Source organism: Lampetra fluviatilis, chromosome 58 (genome assembly GCF_964198595.1).
Source record: "Lampetra fluviatilis chromosome 58, kcLamFluv1.1, whole genome shotgun sequence".
NCBI classification, from domain to species: Eukaryota; Metazoa; Chordata; class Hyperoartia; order Petromyzontiformes; family Petromyzontidae; genus Lampetra; species Lampetra fluviatilis.
This window is the reverse complement of record NC_136332.1, coordinates 7215944-7237696: the sequence shown is the minus strand read 5'-3', so window position 1 is coordinate 7237696 and position 21753 is coordinate 7215944. Positions and strand designations below refer to the sequence as shown.

General features: G+C 47.2%; 2 protein-coding genes across 4 annotated transcripts; one reads left to right on the top strand and one right to left on the bottom strand.

Annotated features, from left to right (window-relative positions):
* On the top strand, positions 1–11094 carry LOC144950460 (caspase-14-like). 3 transcript variants are annotated; one of them, XM_078880582.1, is made up of 7 exons: positions 3–460; positions 996–1063; positions 2624–2788; positions 3204–3423; positions 4757–4852; positions 5367–5447; positions 10259–11094. In XM_078880582.1, the coding sequence occupies exons 1-7, from the start codon at positions 94–96 to the stop codon at positions 10309–10311; spliced, it is 1050 nt and encodes a 349-aa protein (XP_078736708.1). In that variant the 5' UTR covers positions 3–93; the 3' UTR covers positions 10312–11094. The 3 variants fall into 3 exon arrangements, with proteins under 3 accessions (XP_078736709.1, XP_078736708.1, XP_078736707.1); XM_078880581.1 differs by having other exon boundaries at positions 5–460; positions 5338–5447; XM_078880583.1 differs by lacking the exon at positions 10259–11094 and having other exon boundaries at positions 1–460; positions 4759–4852; positions 5338–5441.
* Positions 11095–12978: 1884 nt separating this feature from the next.
* NUBP2 (NUBP iron-sulfur cluster assembly factor 2, cytosolic) lies at positions 12979–20854 on the bottom strand. The gene is made up of 7 exons (XM_078880584.1): positions 20816–20854; positions 19443–19582; positions 18028–18226; positions 17442–17596; positions 16679–16789; positions 15183–15252; positions 12979–14598 (listed from the first exon to the last, which is right to left on the bottom strand). Exons 1-7 carry the CDS (start codon positions 20844–20846, stop codon positions 14414–14416), a joined length of 891 nt encoding a protein of 296 aa, XP_078736710.1. The 5' UTR covers positions 20847–20854; the 3' UTR covers positions 12979–14413.
* Positions 20855–21753: the final 899 nt, after the last annotated feature.

The following is a 21753-nucleotide window of genomic DNA, read 5'->3' as shown; positions in this document are numbered from 1 at the left end:
CCACCCAGCCCCTCCCTGCACGACGGACACAGTAATCCCCTGTGGGCTGGTGTAACCAGGAGGTTCCTACCAGTATGATTGCACTTGTTGCGTATGCTGTCACACCTGTCGTGTATGCTATCGCCGGCGAGCAGAGAGGTAACAGCCGAGCGAGAGACGGCGACGATGGCGACTCCACCAAGGAATGACTACGCCAGCTTGCTGGTGGTGGAGAGGAAGCGCATGCTGGTGGACTGCCTTGAAAAGTGCCTGCCCCAGTTCCTTGGCGCGCGCGCTGGGCAGATCGTGGCTCGCGACCCCTACGACAAGGACTTGGCCCGCGACCTTGTCGACGTTTTCAAGAAGGACGACGTGCGGGCGGCGTGGTTCCTGCTGGCGCTCAAGGAGCTCGAGGCAGAGCACGGCGCCGTGCGGGAGGCGCTGAAGAACGTCAGCTGGACGGACAGCGCCTTCAGTGCCTGTAAATCGGCCCGCTCGCACCGTTCTTGTCCGACCTGCGTTTCAGAATCGGAACCTTTGGTTTGCGCGCCGGGAGGAATCCGACGGTCGGTGACGCTCTTTTTAAATACTTTATATTAAGTTCGCTTGCTTGCTTACGACCGTGCAAATATTTTGGTCGTTTTTTAACCCACTTCCCGTGATCCAATCGAGCTGACATTTTCCACACAGACTCGTTGTGCGTGACAATTAATGTTCGTGAATTTTTTTTTCTAAATTTTACACTTTTTAGGAAAAAATAAATTATATTTAATTACCAATTGCTTAATGGTGCAATGCAATCATCTGACCCATAGGTGGCAGCCATCTCAAGCCAGAGGACGAGAGGACTCTAGCCGCCACGCATATAAAGGATTTATAGTGAAAAACTTTGTTTTTACGGGTTATACTTGTTTTTTGTTCACGGATGTCCGGTGGTTCGTGGAACTTCTTTTGCGCCGTACGTAACCAGCCGCGCTTAATCGGAGGTCGTTGTGTTTCTGGCCTGTGCTGTTCAGTTACTCGTGAGAAGTCCAGAGATACACTTGATGGGATGAAGATTGGAATACCAAGCAGGATATTCCAGGTAGTACACGCTTCACACGTTTGTACGTACGTATGTTGAACTTATTTTGCACTGTTCGCAGCCGACCGTGCTTATCATCACATGATGATAACCCACTTCGTTGAGCTATCATTTGTGGCCAGGTTGTTTCTGAAAAAGAGCTATATTGCTCAGTGGGCCTTACCTGGTTAAACAAAAATAGTTTATCTTCTTGGTTCTTTCGGTCAAGTCACGTAGAATGGAAATAATAAAATAATAAAAATAAAATAATTCTCACGACGTTTCGGCCACAACGCAAGAAGCCGTCCTCAGGTGAAGAACAGGTCTGTCATAAAGACAGCGTCTGACCGAAAGAACCAAGAAGATGAATCCCTGCAGTCACGAAAGCTTTAAATCGAAAAATAGTTTAGTTTACTATATGCAAAAGCAACCAATCACACGCTCTCCCCTTCTCAGTATGAGGCACAATGTAATACCTTTAAGCTGATGCAAGCCCTTTGATGTTGAATAACATCGGAGGCTTCGCCGTCTTCTTAATATCCCCAACCACGGGACACCCAGTGGAGGTTATCATTCCGCCCACATTTTATCGAGGAAACCATCGCACGTACGGATGAGCCGTCATGCATATACCGTATTTCAGCAGCACTTCCAAAAAAATGTATTTGTCGATAATTTGGGGGCCATGTCGCGTATCCTAAAACCCGCGGGAGGAGGTCGGTCTGGAAATAACGGCAAAGCATTGGCAATAAACCAGGAGGTGTTCAGATGTTCAAACACAAAATATAAACCTTTTGCGAGGAATCAAGTCTGCATTAAACCACATGCGGTACTTGCGGTGGACGTGCAAACAGAACATGCTCTGACAATATAGGGTAGAGGGTAAAACCTATTCTTACTGGTAGGAACTTCCTGGTTACACCAGCCCACAGGGGATTATTGCGTCCGTCCGTCCGTCGTGCATCCAAAAATGGGAGGGGTGGGGTGGGGAGGGGCTGGGTGGGGAGGGGCCGGGTGGGGAGGGGCTGGGTGGGGGGTGGGAGGGGTGGGGTTGGGTGGGGAGGGGCTGGTCACCCCGTGGTGCCCTTATAAAACTCAACGTTTAACCTACTCACGCCGGCTTGTGCCCGCCCTCACAGTCGGACATATTTGCGGAATACACCACGCCGCCGTTGACCCTGGCCATTGACTGAGCAACCCAACGTTCCTACCAGCTCCCTCCGCAGGAATGCGTTATTTTTCAAACTTTGATACTGCAAAAGAAAATCCCAAGGTAAAACATTTTTTGCTCTGGTTCGATATTTGTTTCTTATTTAGGGCTCCATTGAGCCGTGATAAATTCACGAAATGCAGAAGTCGATGTTTTATTTTTTACCAATACCCAAATAGAACGCAGCTGCCGTGTGGGTCCAAGTTATGAAGCTGTAATTAAAATTGAACGACAATTCCACTGTACCACCGAGTATGAGACCATCCGGCGCTGAGGCCACACCACCAGACCACACCATTGTAGGGTGTTAGACAGCGCCAGGCCATACCATTTGCATTGAGGGGTTGTGTTTTTATTTTGTTTTCTTGCAGAATCCCTACATCATCAAGTCGGGAGGTATCCATGCGTTTATGGTGAACGTCATGCACAGAGGAAATATGTACCGAACTGGCTCTGAGAGGGACGTTTCACTGCTGGAAACGCTCTTTAGCAAGATGAAAGCAAACGTCACGAAAGGAGAAAAACAACACACCTCGGTTCGTGTACTGCGAGCGTGTGTGCGTGTCTGATGATGAGCGTGTATGTATGCACGTTTGACTTCTTTCGCACCGTACGTAGTCAACGCGTGTGTATGCGTGTGCTAACAAGGGCCACAAAATATCGTGGGTGTCCATTAGCTACATAAAGAAACTGTTACACAGGAGCGCCGTACGTAGCCAACCACACACTAGTGTTGTGTAATGTAGTGTATGCTAGTGTATTGTCGTTTATAGCGTATTTCATCTTCTGCATGACAATTTCTGTCTTGTCGTATGTAGTCAACCGTGCTAATCGGAGGTGCGGGTGAAGGGTGAGCAGTCGCGATGTAACGCTCCCACGCGCAGTCTCTCACACCCATCGTCGTCCGTGTGTACGCGCACGCACGCACGCTCGCGATCCGCGTACACGCAGGGAATCAAGGAAGACCTGCAGGCGTTTAAGAGTCAGGTGTGCGAGCTAGACCCGGACTGCGTCGTCATCTGCCTCATGTCCCACGGGAGGAAGAACTGCATCTTGGGCGACGACAAAAGGGAGCTGGAGCTGCATTCTGTCTTCGACGAGTTCAACTCGAAGGAGTGCGTGGCGCTTCAGAACAAGCCGAAGGTGTTCATCATCCAGGCCTGCCGGGGAGGTGCGAGGTGGCGTCGTCGGGTTCATAGCAGCCGGGTCATAAGAGACACCGGGAGGGTGGAGGGTGGGGAGTCGTGCTTTGTGCGCGCGTACATCGGACTTCTCTCGTGCCGCACGTAGCCAAACCATGCGCTTAGTCGAATGGTGCGGCAGGGGCAGGGCATCGTAAGTAACCACGAAAAGCGATTATAGAGAAATGCGTTTTTTTTCTTTCGATACAATGATCGAGAATCAGAATCGGAACACGTTCCTTCAGAATGGGCAGGTAGGAACTTGGTTGGACGGCGCATTCGTGCGACCCGTGTCACGCGGCGCAAGCTGCGTGGGGCGGCGCGTCACGTGGTGCTGAGCCCGCCCGAAGCGCTCTATGAAATACAAATCGAGGGCGTGGCTATGCACGACAGACAAATAATCCCTGGTGGGCAGTGTGGAACTGTTGTTCCTACCTGTAATATTTGTTTTGACTGCCGTGTCGGGTGGTGGCAGGTTTAACGACACATTGATGTTTACGCGATCTAACCCAAAAGAAGCTATGGATGTTATTGATCGCGAAAGCCAAATGCGTGTTAAACAGATGCACCTATAGAGCTCTAAAGCTTCTTCTTGGTTCTTTCGGTAAAGTCACGTAGAAGGGAAATAATAAAAATAAAAAAATAAAACATTAAATTCTCACGACGTTTCGGCCACAACGCAAGCAGCGGTCCTCAGGTGAAGAACAGGGCTGTCGGAAAGACAGCGTCCGAATGAACACCACCAAGCTTGGCAGCATATATTTAAGCAGGTAAGGTCCACTGAGCTGTGAGCGTCTTTTTCAGAAGTGACCTGGCGATCACAAATTAAAGCTTAACGAAATGGCTCATCATCATCATCATCACGTGGACATTTTTCGCAGTAGCCAAATACTCTAAACGCGTGGTGATGTCGATTGTAAATGTGGATGGAATAACCCGGTGGACCCGGAGAAAAATCCACGGGACAATGGGCAGAGAGAGAGACACGCAAACTCCAAATGTACAACAGGCGTCCACCTCCTGCGTACCAGGCGAGGTAGTTAACATCTCCTAGCCACTCAAGTGTACCCCCACCCCCCCTCCAAGTTGTCATGGGGTAGCGATGACGTGGCCCCAACGGTAGCGCGTTTGCCGCTTGTTGTTGCAGAGGTTTGTGGTGCGAATTTGCCGGGCAGCCCCGGTTATTTCTTGCGGGTGGAGCGTAATTAATAATAATAATCGTAACGCCAACGTGGTGCAGCAACGTGCCCACGACGACCTCCCGCGCGCCGGGCGACGTAGTTAACATCTCGCCCTGTCGCCCCGCGTCTCTCCGCGTCGCAGAGGAGAAGGACGACGTGGAGACGGACAGCGTGAGCGACATCCCACTACGTCCGCAGAAGTACGCGGACATGCTCAAGGTGTTCAGCTCCCCCGAAGGTACCAGATACAGTGAGGGAAAAAAGTATTTGATCCCCTGCTGATTTTGTACTTGGAGAAGATCTGCAAAGAGGAGTGGGACAAAATCCCTCCTGAGATGTGTGCAAAGCTGGTGGCCAACTACAAGAAACGTCTGACCTCTGTGATTGCCAACAAGGGTTTTGCCACCAAGTACTAATTCATGTTTTGCAGAGGGGTCAAATACTTATTTCCCTCGTTAAAATGCAAATCAATTTATAACATTTTTGACATGCGTTTTTCTGGATTTTGTTGTTGTTATTCTGTCTCTCACTGTTCAAATAAACCTACCATTAAAATTAACGACTGATAATTTCTTTGTCAGTGGGCAAACGTACAAAATCAGCAGGGGATCAAATACTTTTTTCCCTCACTGTATAGGGAGGTTTATCGTGGCCTCGTCAGTGACTTATTGACCCTGGGTGTCTCCAACTGCTGTAATATTGACCACTGTGTGTAACACGCAGATCATTTTTCCTTCCGCACGCGGAATGAGGGATCCCTGCTGATTCAGAATATTGGCAAGGTCTTCCTTCAGCACATGGACACCATGCACGTTATGGACATGATGACGATGGTGAGGCCCCCCCCTCCGCCCCCATAGACAAAGATCCCCCAAATAGCCTTCAACAGACTGTTGGTGCAAGTGCTGTTAGCGAGCACCTATTAATGTGGGCACAGCACTTTTTTACCAGGTAAGGATCCTGCTGGGCTATGTAGTTATTTTTTCAGAAGGCCTGGCTGTTACAAATGATAGCTCAACGAAGTGGCTTATCACGTGGGAAATTTATAGCGGCGAAATAACTCTGTTAAACGCACTTTGCCGATTCTAAACGTGGAGGGAAAAACCGGGAGGACCCCAGTGGAAAAAAATCCACGCGATTTGTTTTTTGTAAATCAGTGCGGCGATTACCGTCACACGATTGGTGAATCAGAAAAGGCCAAATGGTGGCATTTTTGTGTGTTAGCCAGCGGGCCGTACGAATACCTCAAGCGCCGTTTATGCGGCCACAGGCCAACCAGTACGGCAGGTGTTGAGTTCCCAGGACGCACGCAGTCTCTCTCTCCCTCTCTCTCCCTCTCACGCTGTCTGCCAACAGCGTGAAGGAGCTATAGAGCAGAGGAATGAGTATAGTGAGAAGCTGTGAAAGAAACTTAATAAAGAATACTGAATTCCAAAAGTTGTCTCAACGTATGGTGCCCTGTATAGGCATGTATTATTTTACAATTTAATGACACATTTATGTATTATTATTATGGATATTGGTCGTGAAAGCCTACGTGTTAAACTGAATACCATTATGTAGCATAAACAAGTGTATGTAATATATCATGTACGAGTGTATGTAGCATATAGTGTATAGCGAGTGGATGTAGTATATAGTGTATAGCGAGTGTATGTAGTATATAGTGTATAGCGAGTGTATGTAGTATATAGTGTATAGCGAGTGTATGTAGCATATAGTGTATAGCGAGTGGATGTAGTATATAGTGTATAGCGAGCGTATGTAGTATATAATGTATAGCGAGTGGATGTAGTATATAGTGTATAGTGAGTGTATGTAGTATATAGTGTATAGCGAGTGTATGTAGTATATAGTGTATAGCGAGTGGATGTAGTATATAATGTATAGCGAGTGTATGTAGCATATAGTGTATAGCGAGTGGATGTAGTATATAGTGTATAGCGAGTGTATGTAGTATATAGTGTATAGCGAGTGTATGTAGTATATAGTGTATAGCGAGTGGATGTAGTATATAGTGTATAGTGAGTGTATGTAGTATATAATGTATAGCGAGCGTATGTAGTATATAATGTATAGTGAGTGTATGTAGTATATAATGTATAGCGAGCGTATGTAGTATATAATGTATAGCGAGTAGATGTAGTATATAATGTATAGCGAGTGTATGTAGTATATAATGTATAGCGAGCGTATGTAGTATATAATGTATAGCGAGTGGATGTAGTATATAGTGTATAGCGAGTGTATGTAGTATATAATGTATAGCGAGTGGATGTAGTATATAGTGTATAGCGAGCGTATGTAGTATATAATGTATAGCGAGTGTATGTAGTATATAATGTATAGCGAGTGTATGTAGTATATAATGTATAGCGAGTGTATGTAGTATATAATGTATAGCGAGTGTATGTAGTATATAATGTATAGCGAGTGTATGTAGTATATAATGTATAGCGAGTGGATGTAGTATATAATGTATAGCGAGTGTATGTAGTATATAATGTATAGCGAGTGTATGTAGTATATAATGTATAGCGAGTGGATGTAGTATATAATGTATAGCGAGTGGATGTAGTATATAATGTATAGCGAGCGTATGTAGTATATAGTGTATAGCGAGTGTATGTAGTATATAATGTATAGCGAGTGGATGTAGTATATAGTGTATAGCGAGTGTATGTAGTATATAATGTATAGCGAGTGGATGTAGTATATAGTGTATAGCGAGTGGATGTAGTATATAATGTATAGCGAGTGTATGTAGTATATAATGTATAGCGAGTGGATGTAGTATATAATGTATAGCGAGTGGATGTAGTATATAGTGTATAGCGAGTGTATGTAGTATATAATGTATAGCGAGTGGATGTAGTATATAATGTATAGCGAGTGGATGTAGTATATAATGTATAGCGAGCGTATGTAGTATATAATGTATAGCGAGTGGATGTAGTATATAGTGTATAGTGAGTGTATGTAGTATATAATGTATAGCGAGTGGATGTAGTATATAATGTATAGCGAGTAGATGTAGTATATAATGTATAGCGAGTGGATGTAGTATATAATGTATAGTGAGTGGATGTAGTATATAATGTATAGCGAGTGGATGTAGTATATAATGTATAGCGAGCGTATGTAGTATATAATGTATAGCGAGCGTATGTAGTATATAATGTATAGCGAGCGTATGTAGTATATAATGTATAGCGAGTAGATGTAGTATATAATGTATAGCGAGTAGATGTAGTATATAATGTATAGTGAGTGTATGTAGTATATAATGTATAGCGAGTGGATGTAGTATATAATGTATAGCGAGTGGATGTAGTATATAATGTATAGCGAGTGTATGTAGTATATAATGTATAGCGAGTGGATGTAGTATATAATGTATAGCGAGCGTATGTAGTATATAATGTATAGCGAGTGTATGTAGTATATAATGTATAGCGAGCGTATGTAGTATATAATGTATAGCGAGTAGATGTAGTATATAATGTATAGCGAGTAGATGTAGTATATAATGTATAGCGAGTGGATGTAGTATATAATGTATAGCGAGTGGATGTAGTATATAATGTATAGCGAGCGTATGTAGTATATAGTGTATAGCGAGTGTATGTAGTATATAGTGTATAGTGAGTGTATGTAGTATATAATGTATAGCGAGCGTATGTAGTATATAATGTATAGCGAGCGTATGTAGTATATAATGTATAGTGAGTGTATGTATATATGCATAGCGAGTGTATGTAGCATATAATGTATAGCGAGCGTATGTAGTATATAATGTATAGCGAGTAGATGTAGTATATAGTGTATAGTGAGTGGATGTAGTATATAATGTATAGCGAGTGTATGTAGTATATAATGTATAGCGAGTAGATGTAGTATATAATGTATAGCGAGTAGATGTAGTATATAATGTATAGCGAGTGGATGTAGTATATAATGTATAGCGAGCGTATGTAGTATATAATGTATAGCGAGTGTATGTAGTATATAATGTATAGCGAGCGTATGTAGTATATAATGTATAGCGAGTGGATGTAGTATATAATGTATAGCGAGTGGATGTAGTATATAGTGTATAGCGAGTGTATGTAGTATATAATGTATAGCGAGCGTATGTAGTATATAATGTATAGCGAGCGTATGTAGTATATAATGTATAGCGAGCGTATGTAGTATATAATGTATAGCGAGTGTATGTAGTATATAGTGTATAGCGAGTGTATGTAGTATATAATGTATAGTGAGTGTATGTAGTATATAGTGTATAGCGAGTGTATGTAGTATATAATGTATAGCGAGCGTATGTAGTATATAATGTATAGTGAGTGTATGTAGTATATAATGTATAGCGAGCGTATGTAGTATATAATGTATAGCGAGTGTATGTAGTATATAGTGTATAGCGAGTGGATGTAGTATATAATGTATAGCGAGTGGATGTAGTATATAGTGTATAGCGAGTGTATGTAGTATATAATGTATAGCGAGCGTATGTAGTATATAATGTATAGCGAGTGTATGTAGTATATAATGTATAGTGAGTGTATGTAGTATATAATGTATAGTGAGTGGATGTAGTATATAATGTATAGCGAGTGTATGTAGTATATAATGTATAGTGAGTGTATGTAGTATATAATGTATAGCGAGTGTATGTAGTATATAATGTATAGCGAGTGTATGTAGTATATAATGTATAGCGAGCGTATGTAGTATATAATGTATAGCGAGTGTATGTAGTATATAATGTATAGCGAGTGGATGTAGTATATAATGTATAGCGAGTGTATGTAGTATATAGTGTATAGCGAGTGTATGTAGTATATAGTGTATAGCGAGTGTATGTAGTATATAGTGTATAGCGAGTGTATGTAGTATATAGTGTATAGCGAGTGGATGTAGTATATAATGTATAGCGAGTGTATGTAGTATATAATGTATAGCGAGTGTATGTAGTATATAATGTATAGCGAGTGTATGTAGTATATAGTGTATAGCGAGTGTATGTAGTATATAGTGTATAGCGAGTGTATGTAGTATATAGTGTATAGCGAGTGTATGTAGTATATAATGTATAGCGAGTGTATGTAGTATATAATGTATAGCGAGTGTATGTAGTATATAGTGTATAGCGAGTGTATGTAGTATATAGTGTATAGCGAGTGTATGTAGTATATAGTGTATAGCGAGTGTATGTAGTATATAATGTATAGTGAGTGTATGTAGTATATAGTGTATAGCGAGTGTATGTAGTATATAGTGTATAGCGAGTGTATGTAGTATATAATGTATAGTGAGTGGATGTAGTATATAGTGTATAGCGAGTGTATGTAGTATATAATGTATAGCGAGTGTATGTAGTATATAGTGTATAGCGAGTGTATGTAGTATATAGTGTATAGCGAGTGTATGTAGTATATAGTGTATAGCGAGTGTATGTAGTATATAATGTATAGCGAGTGGATGTAGTATATAATGTATAGCGAGTGTATGTAGTATATAGTGTATAGCGAGTGTATGTAGTATATAGTGTATAGCGAGTGTATGTAGTATATAATGTATAACAAGTGCTCTGTACTCATCGCGGCTTGCCGCTGCTGTGTTGCCCCGCGTGGTGGGACAGGTGACCAAGGAGATAGGAAATCAAGACCTTCCTTTCAAATCCGGAAAAGTTAAGGTCATCCCTGTTGTGGAGACCACACTCACAAAGAGCCTCTACCTGTGCGAGACCGCCTAGGCACACCCGGACACATCCTGCCTGCATCCTTCTCCATTGCCTTCGCCTCCTTTCAATCGCTTAGCTGCGCGTCATGCTTTGATGTAAACAATCGCGGTGAAGGTGCCTACGGTCGTGTCGCCCAGCGCCATTCGTTCTCCGACGTTTTCGACGTCGTGCCGAACAGCGACGTGCCGTTCTGCCCAACGGCGTCGTGCTGAACAGCCCACAGGCACCATCGGAATCGAATTTTTTTTTTTTATCACTATTTCATTCTGGATTCAAATAAATAGTTATACTTTTCGATTTAAAGCTTTCGTGACTACAGGGATTCATCTTCTTGGTTCTTTCGGTAAAGTCACGTAGAAGGGAAATAATAAAATAATAAAACATAATAAAATACAATTCTCACGACGTTTCAGCCACAACGCAAGCAGCCGTCCTCAGGTGAAGAACAGGTCTGTCGGAAAGACAGCGTCCGAAAGAACCAAGAAAATAATTATACGGTAATCCCTCATTATTTGCAACGAGAGATACGTTCCCGAGATGATTGTGAATAGCACATTCCATGAATGACCATAAATGAATGCATAAATAAGCTATTAATGCATGAAAATTACAACACAAATTATTTTTTTTATAATAAACATAAACAATATTCAGGTATTATCTTTCTATATAAAAGGGAAATTTGTGATTGTGTTTGTTCAAAATGTTTAGCGTACTTCCCGACATGCAACAAACTTCAAATTTGCCATGTGGGTACTTTCCAGACTGTACAAAAATAATAAAAATACTTTTCTATTTTTTTTGGGAGGGGGGGGGAGGTGCAATAATGGATATATTTTGCACGGCAAGTGAGCTGTGACGTCACATCTGTGATGTCACCCGCATGCGGAAGCGTCACGCAGTGTGCCTGCTGATGTCACCCCCCAACACATTTGCAAAGTGCCAAACAAATGTGTTGCAGGTCTAAGGCGTTCTTCGCGCAGCGTTGGTTTATTATTTTAGTCGTTTACTGCCGTACGCACCCGGAAAGTTGTGTCTCTGCAGCAAGCGCGTGTATGTGTACCTATGGACACGTTTGTGTGGGGGGAGCGGTGGTGTAGTGGTTAGCGCGCCGCGCTACGAACCCGGCAACCCGAGTTCGATTCCCGCTCACGGCCACCACCGGTGACGATTATTTCAACCGGTCCTGGGCCTCCCCTAGGTCGACTCAGCCTCAAACGAGTAACCGGTGTGGTGTGTGAACATCGCCACTGGGGGGACAAAGGTGGCCGGGTAGTAAAGCTAGTCGTTTATAAATGAACTTACCTTGAATGATGATACTGCCCAGTAACATCATTTTACTTCTCCTAACTTTATCGGTGTCGATGCAATAGCCGTGTTGTGAGTTCCAAATGCGATTCGCGGATAGCCAACAATCGCCGATAGTGAGTAACATAAATAACGTGGCAACACTCCGATGCACAGCTCGCTATCGATCCGCCGCTGAGATCACCAATGGGATCACCCGATCCGTGTATCGGCTTGCCAATTAATCGACGCAAGCGATTGACCCCCCCCCCCCCCATGCGAGCAGAATCAATGCGATACATTAATTAAAGTGCCACAATGACCATACATGGGCAGAGACACTCCACTGAACGGGCAATGCCACGCCAATCATGGAGCAGCAGGATTTCGCGACCAATATTATCTGTAATAGGTTATAGATCGCGTAAATATGCGTCCTTAAACCCGCCACCACCACCCGACACAGCCAATTAGTAAGGTTTGTCACCTTCTTGGTTCTTTCTGTAAAGTCACGTAGAAGGAAAGTAATAAAATAATAAAAATAAAACATAATAAAATAATTCTCACGACGTTTCGGCCACAACGCAAGCAGCCGTCTTCAGGTGGGGCGTGCCATTCAGACTCTCTCGACAGACCTGTTCTCCACCTGAAGACGGCTGCTTGCGTTGTGGCCGAAACGTCGTGAGAATTATTTTATTGTTTAATTTTTATTATTTCCCTTCTACGTGACTTTACCGAAAGAACCAAGAAGATGAATCCCTGCAGTCACGAAAGCTTTAAATCGAAGGTTTGTCACTTAATAAAACGTGGCAATTCGTTATTAGTACAGCATACCAGTGTGTTGAGAGGAAACCCACAACATTTAGAATTCGAGTGAGACTGAAACAGGATTTATCCACAACTCTGGCTGATGATGCCGGTTGTGGCACTCAAGAAAGCCTCACCGAGTTTCGGGTCTCGTTTTTTCAGGAGGTTCCTGCCAAGTTTTCGCAGTGGGGGGCTAGGGGTGAACTTCTAGGTCGACTCAGCCTCAAATGAGTGCCTGGTGCGGTGTAAACATCGCCACTAGGGAGACAAAGGCGGCCCGGGCGTGGTGCCGGCCTTCAATGGTGCTGCTTGCTTATAGGACTTGCCACAACATTCTGTTCAGGCTATATGGGGGATCTTTGTTTTTTGTGTGGTGGTGCGAGCTTGTGGATGATGGGTGTTGTTGGACCAGGGCTGCCGGGTTTTTTTTTATACAAATGCTTTTAATGATCAATCAGGGACCAAAGCAATCCATTTTTTGGGGGTATTTTTCTACAATTGGTGTAATGTCGGTGTGCCAATGATGGAAACATTCAATGAAATAAAACATTTTAAGCACAGAAAGATGGCGAATCGCGTGTAAATTTTAATCGGTCTCCTGGGAATGCATAGCGATGATTTGCTTACACAGCGCATGCATGCGTGTCTCGTAGAGCGGTGGCACGACGGTTAGCGGGCTTGCGCGATGAACCTGGCGACCCGAGTTCGATTCCCGCTCACGGCCAACACCATTGACGATTAACTGAACCGGTTCTGGGCCTTCCCTAGGTCGACTCAGCCTCAAATTAGGACCTGCTGCTTGCCGACAGCACTTGCCCCCAACAGTCTGTGAAGACGACACGGGGGGATCTTTGTCTCGTGAACCACTGGGCCCTGAAAGCTTCACTCCTCTTCCCCAACTCCCCCCCACCATGCCCACCTCCCCATGCACGGTGACCGTGCAGGTCAGAGGGAGTTGCCGAGAGGCAGAGGTCGCAAACGGGTTTTGATTCCTTACCCGTACCCGGCCGCACCAGGGTCGCAAATGGGTACCCGTTCCCTACCCGTACCCTACCCGAAATGAGTGACAAACGGTTGCTCACCAGTGACTCACAGCCTACCCGTACCCGTACCCGGCCGCACCAGGGTTGCAAACGGCTACCCGTACCCGGCCGGGTACGGGTAGCCGGGTATCGGATAGGGTACGGGTATCGGGTACCCGGTTGCGACCTCTGCCGAGAGGACCACCTTGACCCACGGTGAAAATAAACCTCCAGCGAGCGTTTCCCTTCGCTGCAGACCTCCGCAACTTTAACGTCTTCACGTGAAGTCCTTCAGTGCAACCGGCCGCTGCTACTGCCGCGGCCGCTGCTGCTAATTAACGACGCTCTTTGTGTCGCGTCACGAGCCGCAGTAGACGTCCGGAACGCTCGCAAAGCAGCGCAAATGTGTGTGAAGAGAAAAAAAGGGCCCGCAGAAGCGGATATATATATCTCGTAGAGCTACTTCTTAGGGACACCTTCAAGCGATCACCTGGTCCCACCCCCGCTCAGCGCACAGCAGCGACAATGTTAGTCGCGTGACGATCGAACCAATGATTTCAATTCTCCGAGTTGCTACTGCGAAACAAATGTTTATTTTTTTAACCAGGTAAGGCTCCGCTGAGCTGTGTAGCCTGGCCGCCACAAATGACAGCCCGCTGAAGTGGCTCACCATCGTCGCGTGGGGAAGTGCATTGCAGCCAAATACACTAAACGCGTGGTGATGTCGATTGTAAAAGTGGAGGGGAAAAACCGGAGGACCCGGAGAAAAGTCCACGCGACCATGGGAAGAAGAGAGGCATTGTATGGATCGCAATCGAACCCGTGACCTCCTGCATACCCGGCGAGGTAGTTAAGATCTTGCCAACGCGGCACCCCGAAGATGGAAAGCAAGTTTGCATCGCCAGACGGGGGCCAGCAAGTTTGCATCGCCAGACGGTCACGGCACGGCCACACTCGCCGTAACACTCCCGCCGCCGCCGCCACCGTCACCGCCGTGGTCAATGATGAGCCGCTGGGCGATGGCCTGCAGGATCTGGTGAGCGCCGCTCTCCGGCGAGGCCTCCAGCAGGGAGCGGCCGTCCTCACCGCACCGCGCCAGCTGCAGCTCCACCGGCACGCAGCCTAGAGGGGGGTGGGGGGGGGGGCACGTACCAGGGCGGGTGCTTCATGGGGTGGCCGTGGGAAGCTGTGGGTGGCTGCGGTCATCCAGAATAGACCGTCCGACGTGTATTTTAAAAAACCCATGATACAGGGTTTTTTTGGGGTTGGATCGCGGAAATATGTAAATGTTGTGTCGTTAAATCCGCCACCACCCCGACGCAGCCAACTAGTAAGGGTTGTCAAGTAAACAGAACGTCCCAGTTCGTCACTAGTACAGCACTAGTGTATAGTGTAGTGTATAGTGTAGTGTATAGTGCAGTGTATAGTGTAGTGTATAGTGTAGTGTATAGTGTAGTGTATAGTATAGTGTATAGTGTAGTGTAGTATACTAGTACAGCACACCGGTTGTGAGTTGGAGAGCAAAGCCACAACATTTACAATCTGAGTACGACGTTTCGCCAGTAATTACAACCGGCATCATCAGGCGACAGCCAGATTTGTGGTCGGATGATATTGGTCGCGAAAGCCTACGTGTTAAAGTGTATAAAATAAGCAGGTGCGAAGGAAGGAAGGAAGCGGGTGATTGGTCGATCGATTCAACTCACCCAGGAAGGGGACCTTGAATTCATCGGCCAGCGCCTCCCCGCCGCCCTTGGAGAACACGTTGCTACACTCCTGCAACGGCAGAGGTCACGCCTCGCTCGGGATGCCCTCACACGATGGTACGTTTCAAGAACGTGCCGTGCGCGGATACCAAACCTGACGACGATTCGCTTTCATTTCAAACTATTTTTAAATCCTTTATATTAAGTTCACTTGCTTGCTTGCGCGCTTACGACCGTGCAAATCTTTCGGTCGTTTTTTAACCCACTTCCCGTGATCCAATCGAGCTGACATTTTGCACACATCTCGTTGTGCGTGACAATTTATTTTAGTGAAAATTTTGTTCCAAAATTTTCCACTTTTTAGAAAAAAAAAAATTTCATATTTAATTTAAAATACCAATGTGATAAAAATGAAACTCTTACTCAAGAAAAACAGAAATGAATAATAAAATAAAACCGATGCCACGCATATAAAGGAATTTATAGTGAAAAACTTTGTTTTTACGGGTTAATTTTTTTATCTCACCAGGTAAGGCAGCACTGAGCTACGTAGCTCATTTTTCTGAAGCGACCTGGTCGCAAATGATAGCTCAACCAAGTGGCTCATCATCACGTGGACATTTATAGCAGACAAATACTCGAAAGGCGTGATTCTAAATGGAGAAAATCCACGCGACCACGGGGAGAACATTCATACTCCAAGTATACAGCAGCAGGCGTCAGGGTCGGGATAGAACCCACGACCTCCTGTGTACCAGGCGAGGGAGTTAACATCTCCCAGTCACCACGTCGCACCCTTGATACTCACCTGGAAAGAAGTCCGCGTTGATTTAATTTCAACCGGGTCAGAAACAAGCCTAATTTGCAAGAGTGACCTGCTGGGGGCATTAGTCTGGTGCCAGTATGGGGCGACGATTACTGCTGTGTACACTATAATCCCAATGAGCGGTGCGCGGGGTAATATTAGAACGTGGAGAATTTGGACTCCGACGCCAGCCAGCCAACCACAGCAGGGTTGGCCAATCATGCTCATTGCACCTCCGATTGGCACGGTTGGCTACGTACGGTGCGATAGAAGTTCAACAAACAACATGTGGGAGAGAATGGGGGGGATGGTTTTCCTCTGCGGTGGGAGGTTACAGACCGACAACCACAACAACAACCACCACGACGACAACCACAACAACCACAACAACAACAACCGCCACAAGCGCGACAACAACAACCACAACAACAACAACCACCAGGACAACCACGATGACAACCACAACAACCACAACAACCACGACAACCACCACCACAAGCGCGACAACAACCACGACAACAACAACAATCACAACGACCACGACGGCCACGAAAACCACCACGAAAACCACCACAACAACAACCACGACGGCCACGAAAACCACCACAACGACCACGACAATAACAACCACGACAACAACAACCACGACAACAACAACAATCACAACGACCACGACAACGGCGAAACTCACGGAACAATGGGGGCACACAAAGCCACTCATGTTCTCGATGATGCCCAGCACCTTGAGCCCCGTCTTACTGCAGAACGTCAGCTCCCTCCTCACGTCGCCCACCGACACCTCCTGCCCGTGGACAGAGCAGGGGGGGGTGGGGGGGGCCGGGGGAGGTAGCAGAGACAAGGAACGTGATATTAGTTTACTTATTTAGAACTATTATTATATAAGTTATTTATCCAGGAGAGCCACACGCGGTGGCTAGGAGATGAGCGAGCGGGTGAGCGAGCAGGTGAGTGGGTGAGCGAGTCGGTGGGTGATTAAGTGGGTGGGTAAGTGAGTAAATAAGTGGGTGAGCGAGCGGGGCGAGTGACCGGGTGGGTGAGCTCATGGGACGACCTTTGGAGTGGTGACGAGCAGGATACCAGCGTGTGAGTGGGTGAGCGAGCGAGCTGGTGGGTGAGCAAGTGGGCGAGCGGGTGAGTGAGCGGGTGAGCGAGCGGGCCCACCTGTGGAGTGGTGACGAGCAGGGCACCAGCGTGTGAGTGGGTGAGCGAGCGAGCTGGTGGGTGAGCAAGTGGGCGAGCGGGTGAGTAAGCGGGTGAGCGAGCGAGCTGGTGGGTGAGCGAGTGGGCGAGCGGGTGAGTGAGCGGGTGAGCGAGCGGGCCCACCTGTGGAGTGGTGACGAGCAAGGCACCAGCGTGTGAGTGGGTGAGCGAGCGAGCTGGTGGGTGAGCGAGTGGGCGAGCGGGTGAGTGAGCGGGTGAGCGAGCGGGCCCACCTGTGGCGTGGTGACGAGCAAGGCTCCAGCGGGTGAGCGGCCGCGCAGGCTCTCCAGCACGGCCATGTGCTCGTCCGACGTTCCAGGCGGGGTGTCCACGAGCAGGAAGTCCAGCTCTCCCCACAGCACGTCGCTCACAAACTGCTTGATCATTGCTACTCAGCACAATACACAAACCACACGACGACATCATCAACAACAACAACAACCGCCATTCGCCATCAAGTTGCAGTGACGACAACACTGAACTTGTGCCAGGCTAGGTGCACTGTGAGGCCACGTGAAGCGTCGAAGGCTGTCGCTGCTTGCAGACGGCCATGGGACAGACACAGGTGCCGTGGGTTGACTGACTGAGATGACTGGTAGATACACCAACTGTGCTCCCTACTGTGCCAACTTTATGCGTTTTACCGCCCGGCGCTCCGCTCGTTGTTGTGAGCGTCGCTCCTCCGCCCTCCGTTGTTTTTGAGGGCGACTGCCTCCAACTGACACACACACACTTACACACACTGACACACCTGTACACACCTGCACACACCCGCACACCCCGCGCACGTAAACAACGAGCCCCGGCGCGGTGCCGCACCGTTCTTCTTGGGGCCTCTCCACACGACGGCGTCGTCGGCCTGCGCCAGCAGGAAGCTCACGGACATGACGGCGAGACGGCGCCCGGCGTCCGCGTACACGGGCAGCCACCCGGCGGCGCACTGGTGCACGGCGCGGCCCTGCAGGCCCAACATGCGCGGCACGCTGGGGCCGCACAGGTCCACGTCCAGCAGCCCCACCTAGCGCGGGGGGCGGGGGGCGGAGGGGCAGCGCTGTGAGCAGAGGTGGCAACCGGGTACCCGATACCCGTACCCTACCCGATACCCGGCTACCCGTACGCAGCCGGGTATACGTCGTGTTTTGACGAGACAAAAATGTCTTGGGATACGACGTCTTGCTTGGGATACGACGCGCTTGCTACAACTTGTATGGGTCGGGATGAGTCAACGTGTACCCGCGGAAACGCCGTTCACGGCTGAAACAAAGCGCCGCTCCTCAGTCTGCCTGTAGATCTCGTTCATTCTTAGCAGAAGGCAAAAACAAACTTCAACGGACAGGTTTTTAGTAAAACTCAAACCTGGTTAACCTCAACCAGGTCCAAGTCAAAAGAAAGACAGAAAAGAGAAAAAAAACCCAGAATTTCAGCTTCCTGAAGTTTTAATGGAAGGGGACTCTCCTTCCAAAAAATAACATCTCCTCCTCCTCCCCTTCCTCACCACCATCCTCGTAGGCCATCAACTCCTCTCAGCAAGGTAAAGTGACGTTACATTTAAAAAAAAAATATGTATGTATTTATTTTAATTTATTTATGTATTTATTTTAATTTATGTATGCATTTTAGTAATAAGTAGTGTCTAAATTATTTTATACAACCCCATTAATGTATAATATGCCATATAAAATATAATTTCTTATCCTCTGGAACGGATTATTTCCTTTCCCTTTATTTCTTATGGGAATTATTTGTTTGGTCTACGCCATTTTCGGTAGAAGTCCTACCTTCTAAGACGAATTAACGACGTATACTGAGGTGCCACTGTATACATTTGGAGTTTGCATCTCTCTCTCTCGTTATCATCACGGTGGCTAGGACATGTTAACTACGTCGCCTGGTATACAGGAGGTCGTGGGTTCGGTCCCAACCCTAACGCCTGCTGCTGTATATTTGGAGTTTGCGTGTCTCTCTCTCCCCGTGGTCGCGTTGATTTTTCTCCGGGTTCTCCGTTATTCCCCCTCCACATTTAGAATCACGAGTATTGATTCTAAATCAGCATTTGGCTCCAATACATTTCCGCGTGATGACAACGACAAGCCACTTCGTAGAGCTTTTATTTGCGACAGCCAGGTGTCGCTTCTGAAAGAGAGAGCGACTACAGCCCAGCGACATCAAAATAGAACCGATTGCCGCACCACCCCAGAGCCGATGATGTCGTTCAACCACCGCCACCCAGGTACCTTCTGCCCGGCGTTGCGCAGCGCCAGCGCCAGCTGCGTGCTCACGGTGCTCTTGCCCACTCCGCCTTTGCCGGAGAGCACCAGCACCACGGACCTCACCCCGGAGAGGCCTCCCTCGTCACGCCCCGCCACCGTGTCCCCTGCAGCAGAGGTTGCAAACGGGTTTTCATTCCCCGTACCCGTACCTGGCCGCACCAGGGTCGCAAACGGATACCCGTACCCGTACCCGGCTGGGTACGGGTAGGGTACGGGTATCGGGTACCTGATTGCGACCTCTGGGATGAAGCCATGTTGCAGGCGCGGGTGGGTTGATTCTAGGAACTTGAATTGTGAGAAGAGACAAGACGTTGGGAAATGAGTGACAAACGGTGACTCACCAGTGACTCACGGCCTACCCGTACCATACCCGGCCGCACTAGGGTCGCAAACGGGTACCCGTACCCGGCCGGGTACGGGTACCCGTGAAGCTGGGTGGGGAGGGGAGGGTGGGGAGGGGCTGGGTGGGGAGGGGCTGGGTGGGGAGGGGCTGGGTGGGGAGGGGCTGGGTGGGGAGGGGCTGGGTGGGGAGGGGCTGGGTGGGGAGGGGCTGGGTGGGGAGGGGCTGGTCACCCCGTGGTGCCCTTATAAAACTCAACATTTAACCTACTCACGCCGGCTTGTGCCCGCCCTCACAGTCGGGCATATTTGCGGAATACACCACGCCGCCGTTGACCCTGCAGGCCATTGACCGAGCAACCCAACGTTCCTACCAGCTCCCTCCGCAGGATTGTTTTCGTGACCCAAAGCAATTTGGGTCACGAATAAAATAATTAAAGTGCCATGTGCATAAGCACCCCCGATTAGCACGGTTGGTTACGTATGGTGCGAAAGAAGTTCAACATACATACTACTATACACTACACTACTATACACTACACAGTACACTACACAGTACACTACACTATGAAACACTACGATACACTACAATACACTACACTATACACTACACAGTAAATATTATACACTACATAGTACAATATACACTACGATACACACCATACACCACGATACACTACACTACTATACACTACACTATAGACTTCACTACTATACACTACACTACTATACACTACACTATACTACCATACACTACACTATGATACACTGCACAATACACTACGCTACGGTTAGCACGGTTGGCTACGTACGGTGCGAAAGAAGTTCAACGAAGAGTAAAAAGTAAAACACAGACGCACGCGTCTACGGACGACCGCGTGGTCAACGCATAGCCACGGCAGCCACGGCAGTAGCAGCAGCTTAGCACGCTCCCCTCGTCGGCGAGTGTTTCATTCCCCGAACGAATCACGCAAACTCATTCTCCACTTCGCTTTTACCCCGCCCGCTGTCATCCACGTGAGCCTCCATGCGTCTCGTATTTCACAATCGCGGAACCGCGATCGCTGGGGGGGAGGGGTGGAGGGGGGGGGGCGTTGTGGTTGTGAGCGGCTTCCGTAGTCGCTGAGGAAGCCATCTTGGGTAGGGGGTTGGTGGTGGTTGCCATGGCAATCGAGATTAGGTTGTTTACATTTATACTGCACGAGAAATCCGACAAGCTGTTAAGCTCTTTTTTTGTAACAGATGCTCTAGTAGGGGCACGGGGTCAGAAAGTTACAACAAGCATTACTAAAAAAAACTATAGATGTGCAAAGTATATCTATATTTATTTTACCAAGTAAGCTGTTAAGGTTATTTTTCAGAAGCGACCTGGCAATCACAAATGATAGCTCAACAAAGTGGGCCATCAGGTGGAAATGTAGAGAAGTTTTGTTTTCATGTATTTTAAGTGATTTGTTTACCTTTCCTATACAGACTTTGCATCGTATCTTTGTCTAGTCCTTTCCCCGCACCTCCAATTACTTAATATAATTTAAGTAATTGGAAAGAAAAAGCTTTATAAGCTAAACGGCTTCGTCCTCTGGTATAAGTAAAAAATTGTTTTATCCTGTTCTAAATAAGCCGTGCGCGTGATGTCACCCACCCCTTACCAAGATGGCCAACGCACGATACGTCGCCCACCCCTTACTAAGATGGCTGACGAGCAAGCTGTTACCAACCACATACCCTGACCAAGATGGCCGACACACGCGCCGTCGCTAAACCCTTACCAAGATGGCCGACACGCGATACGCCGCCCACCCCTTACTAAGATGGCAGACGAGCAAGCTGTTACCAACCACATACCCTGACAAAGATGACCGAGACACGTTACGTCGCTCATCCCTTACCAATACCAATATGGCCGACGCGCGATACGTCGCCCACCCCTCACTAA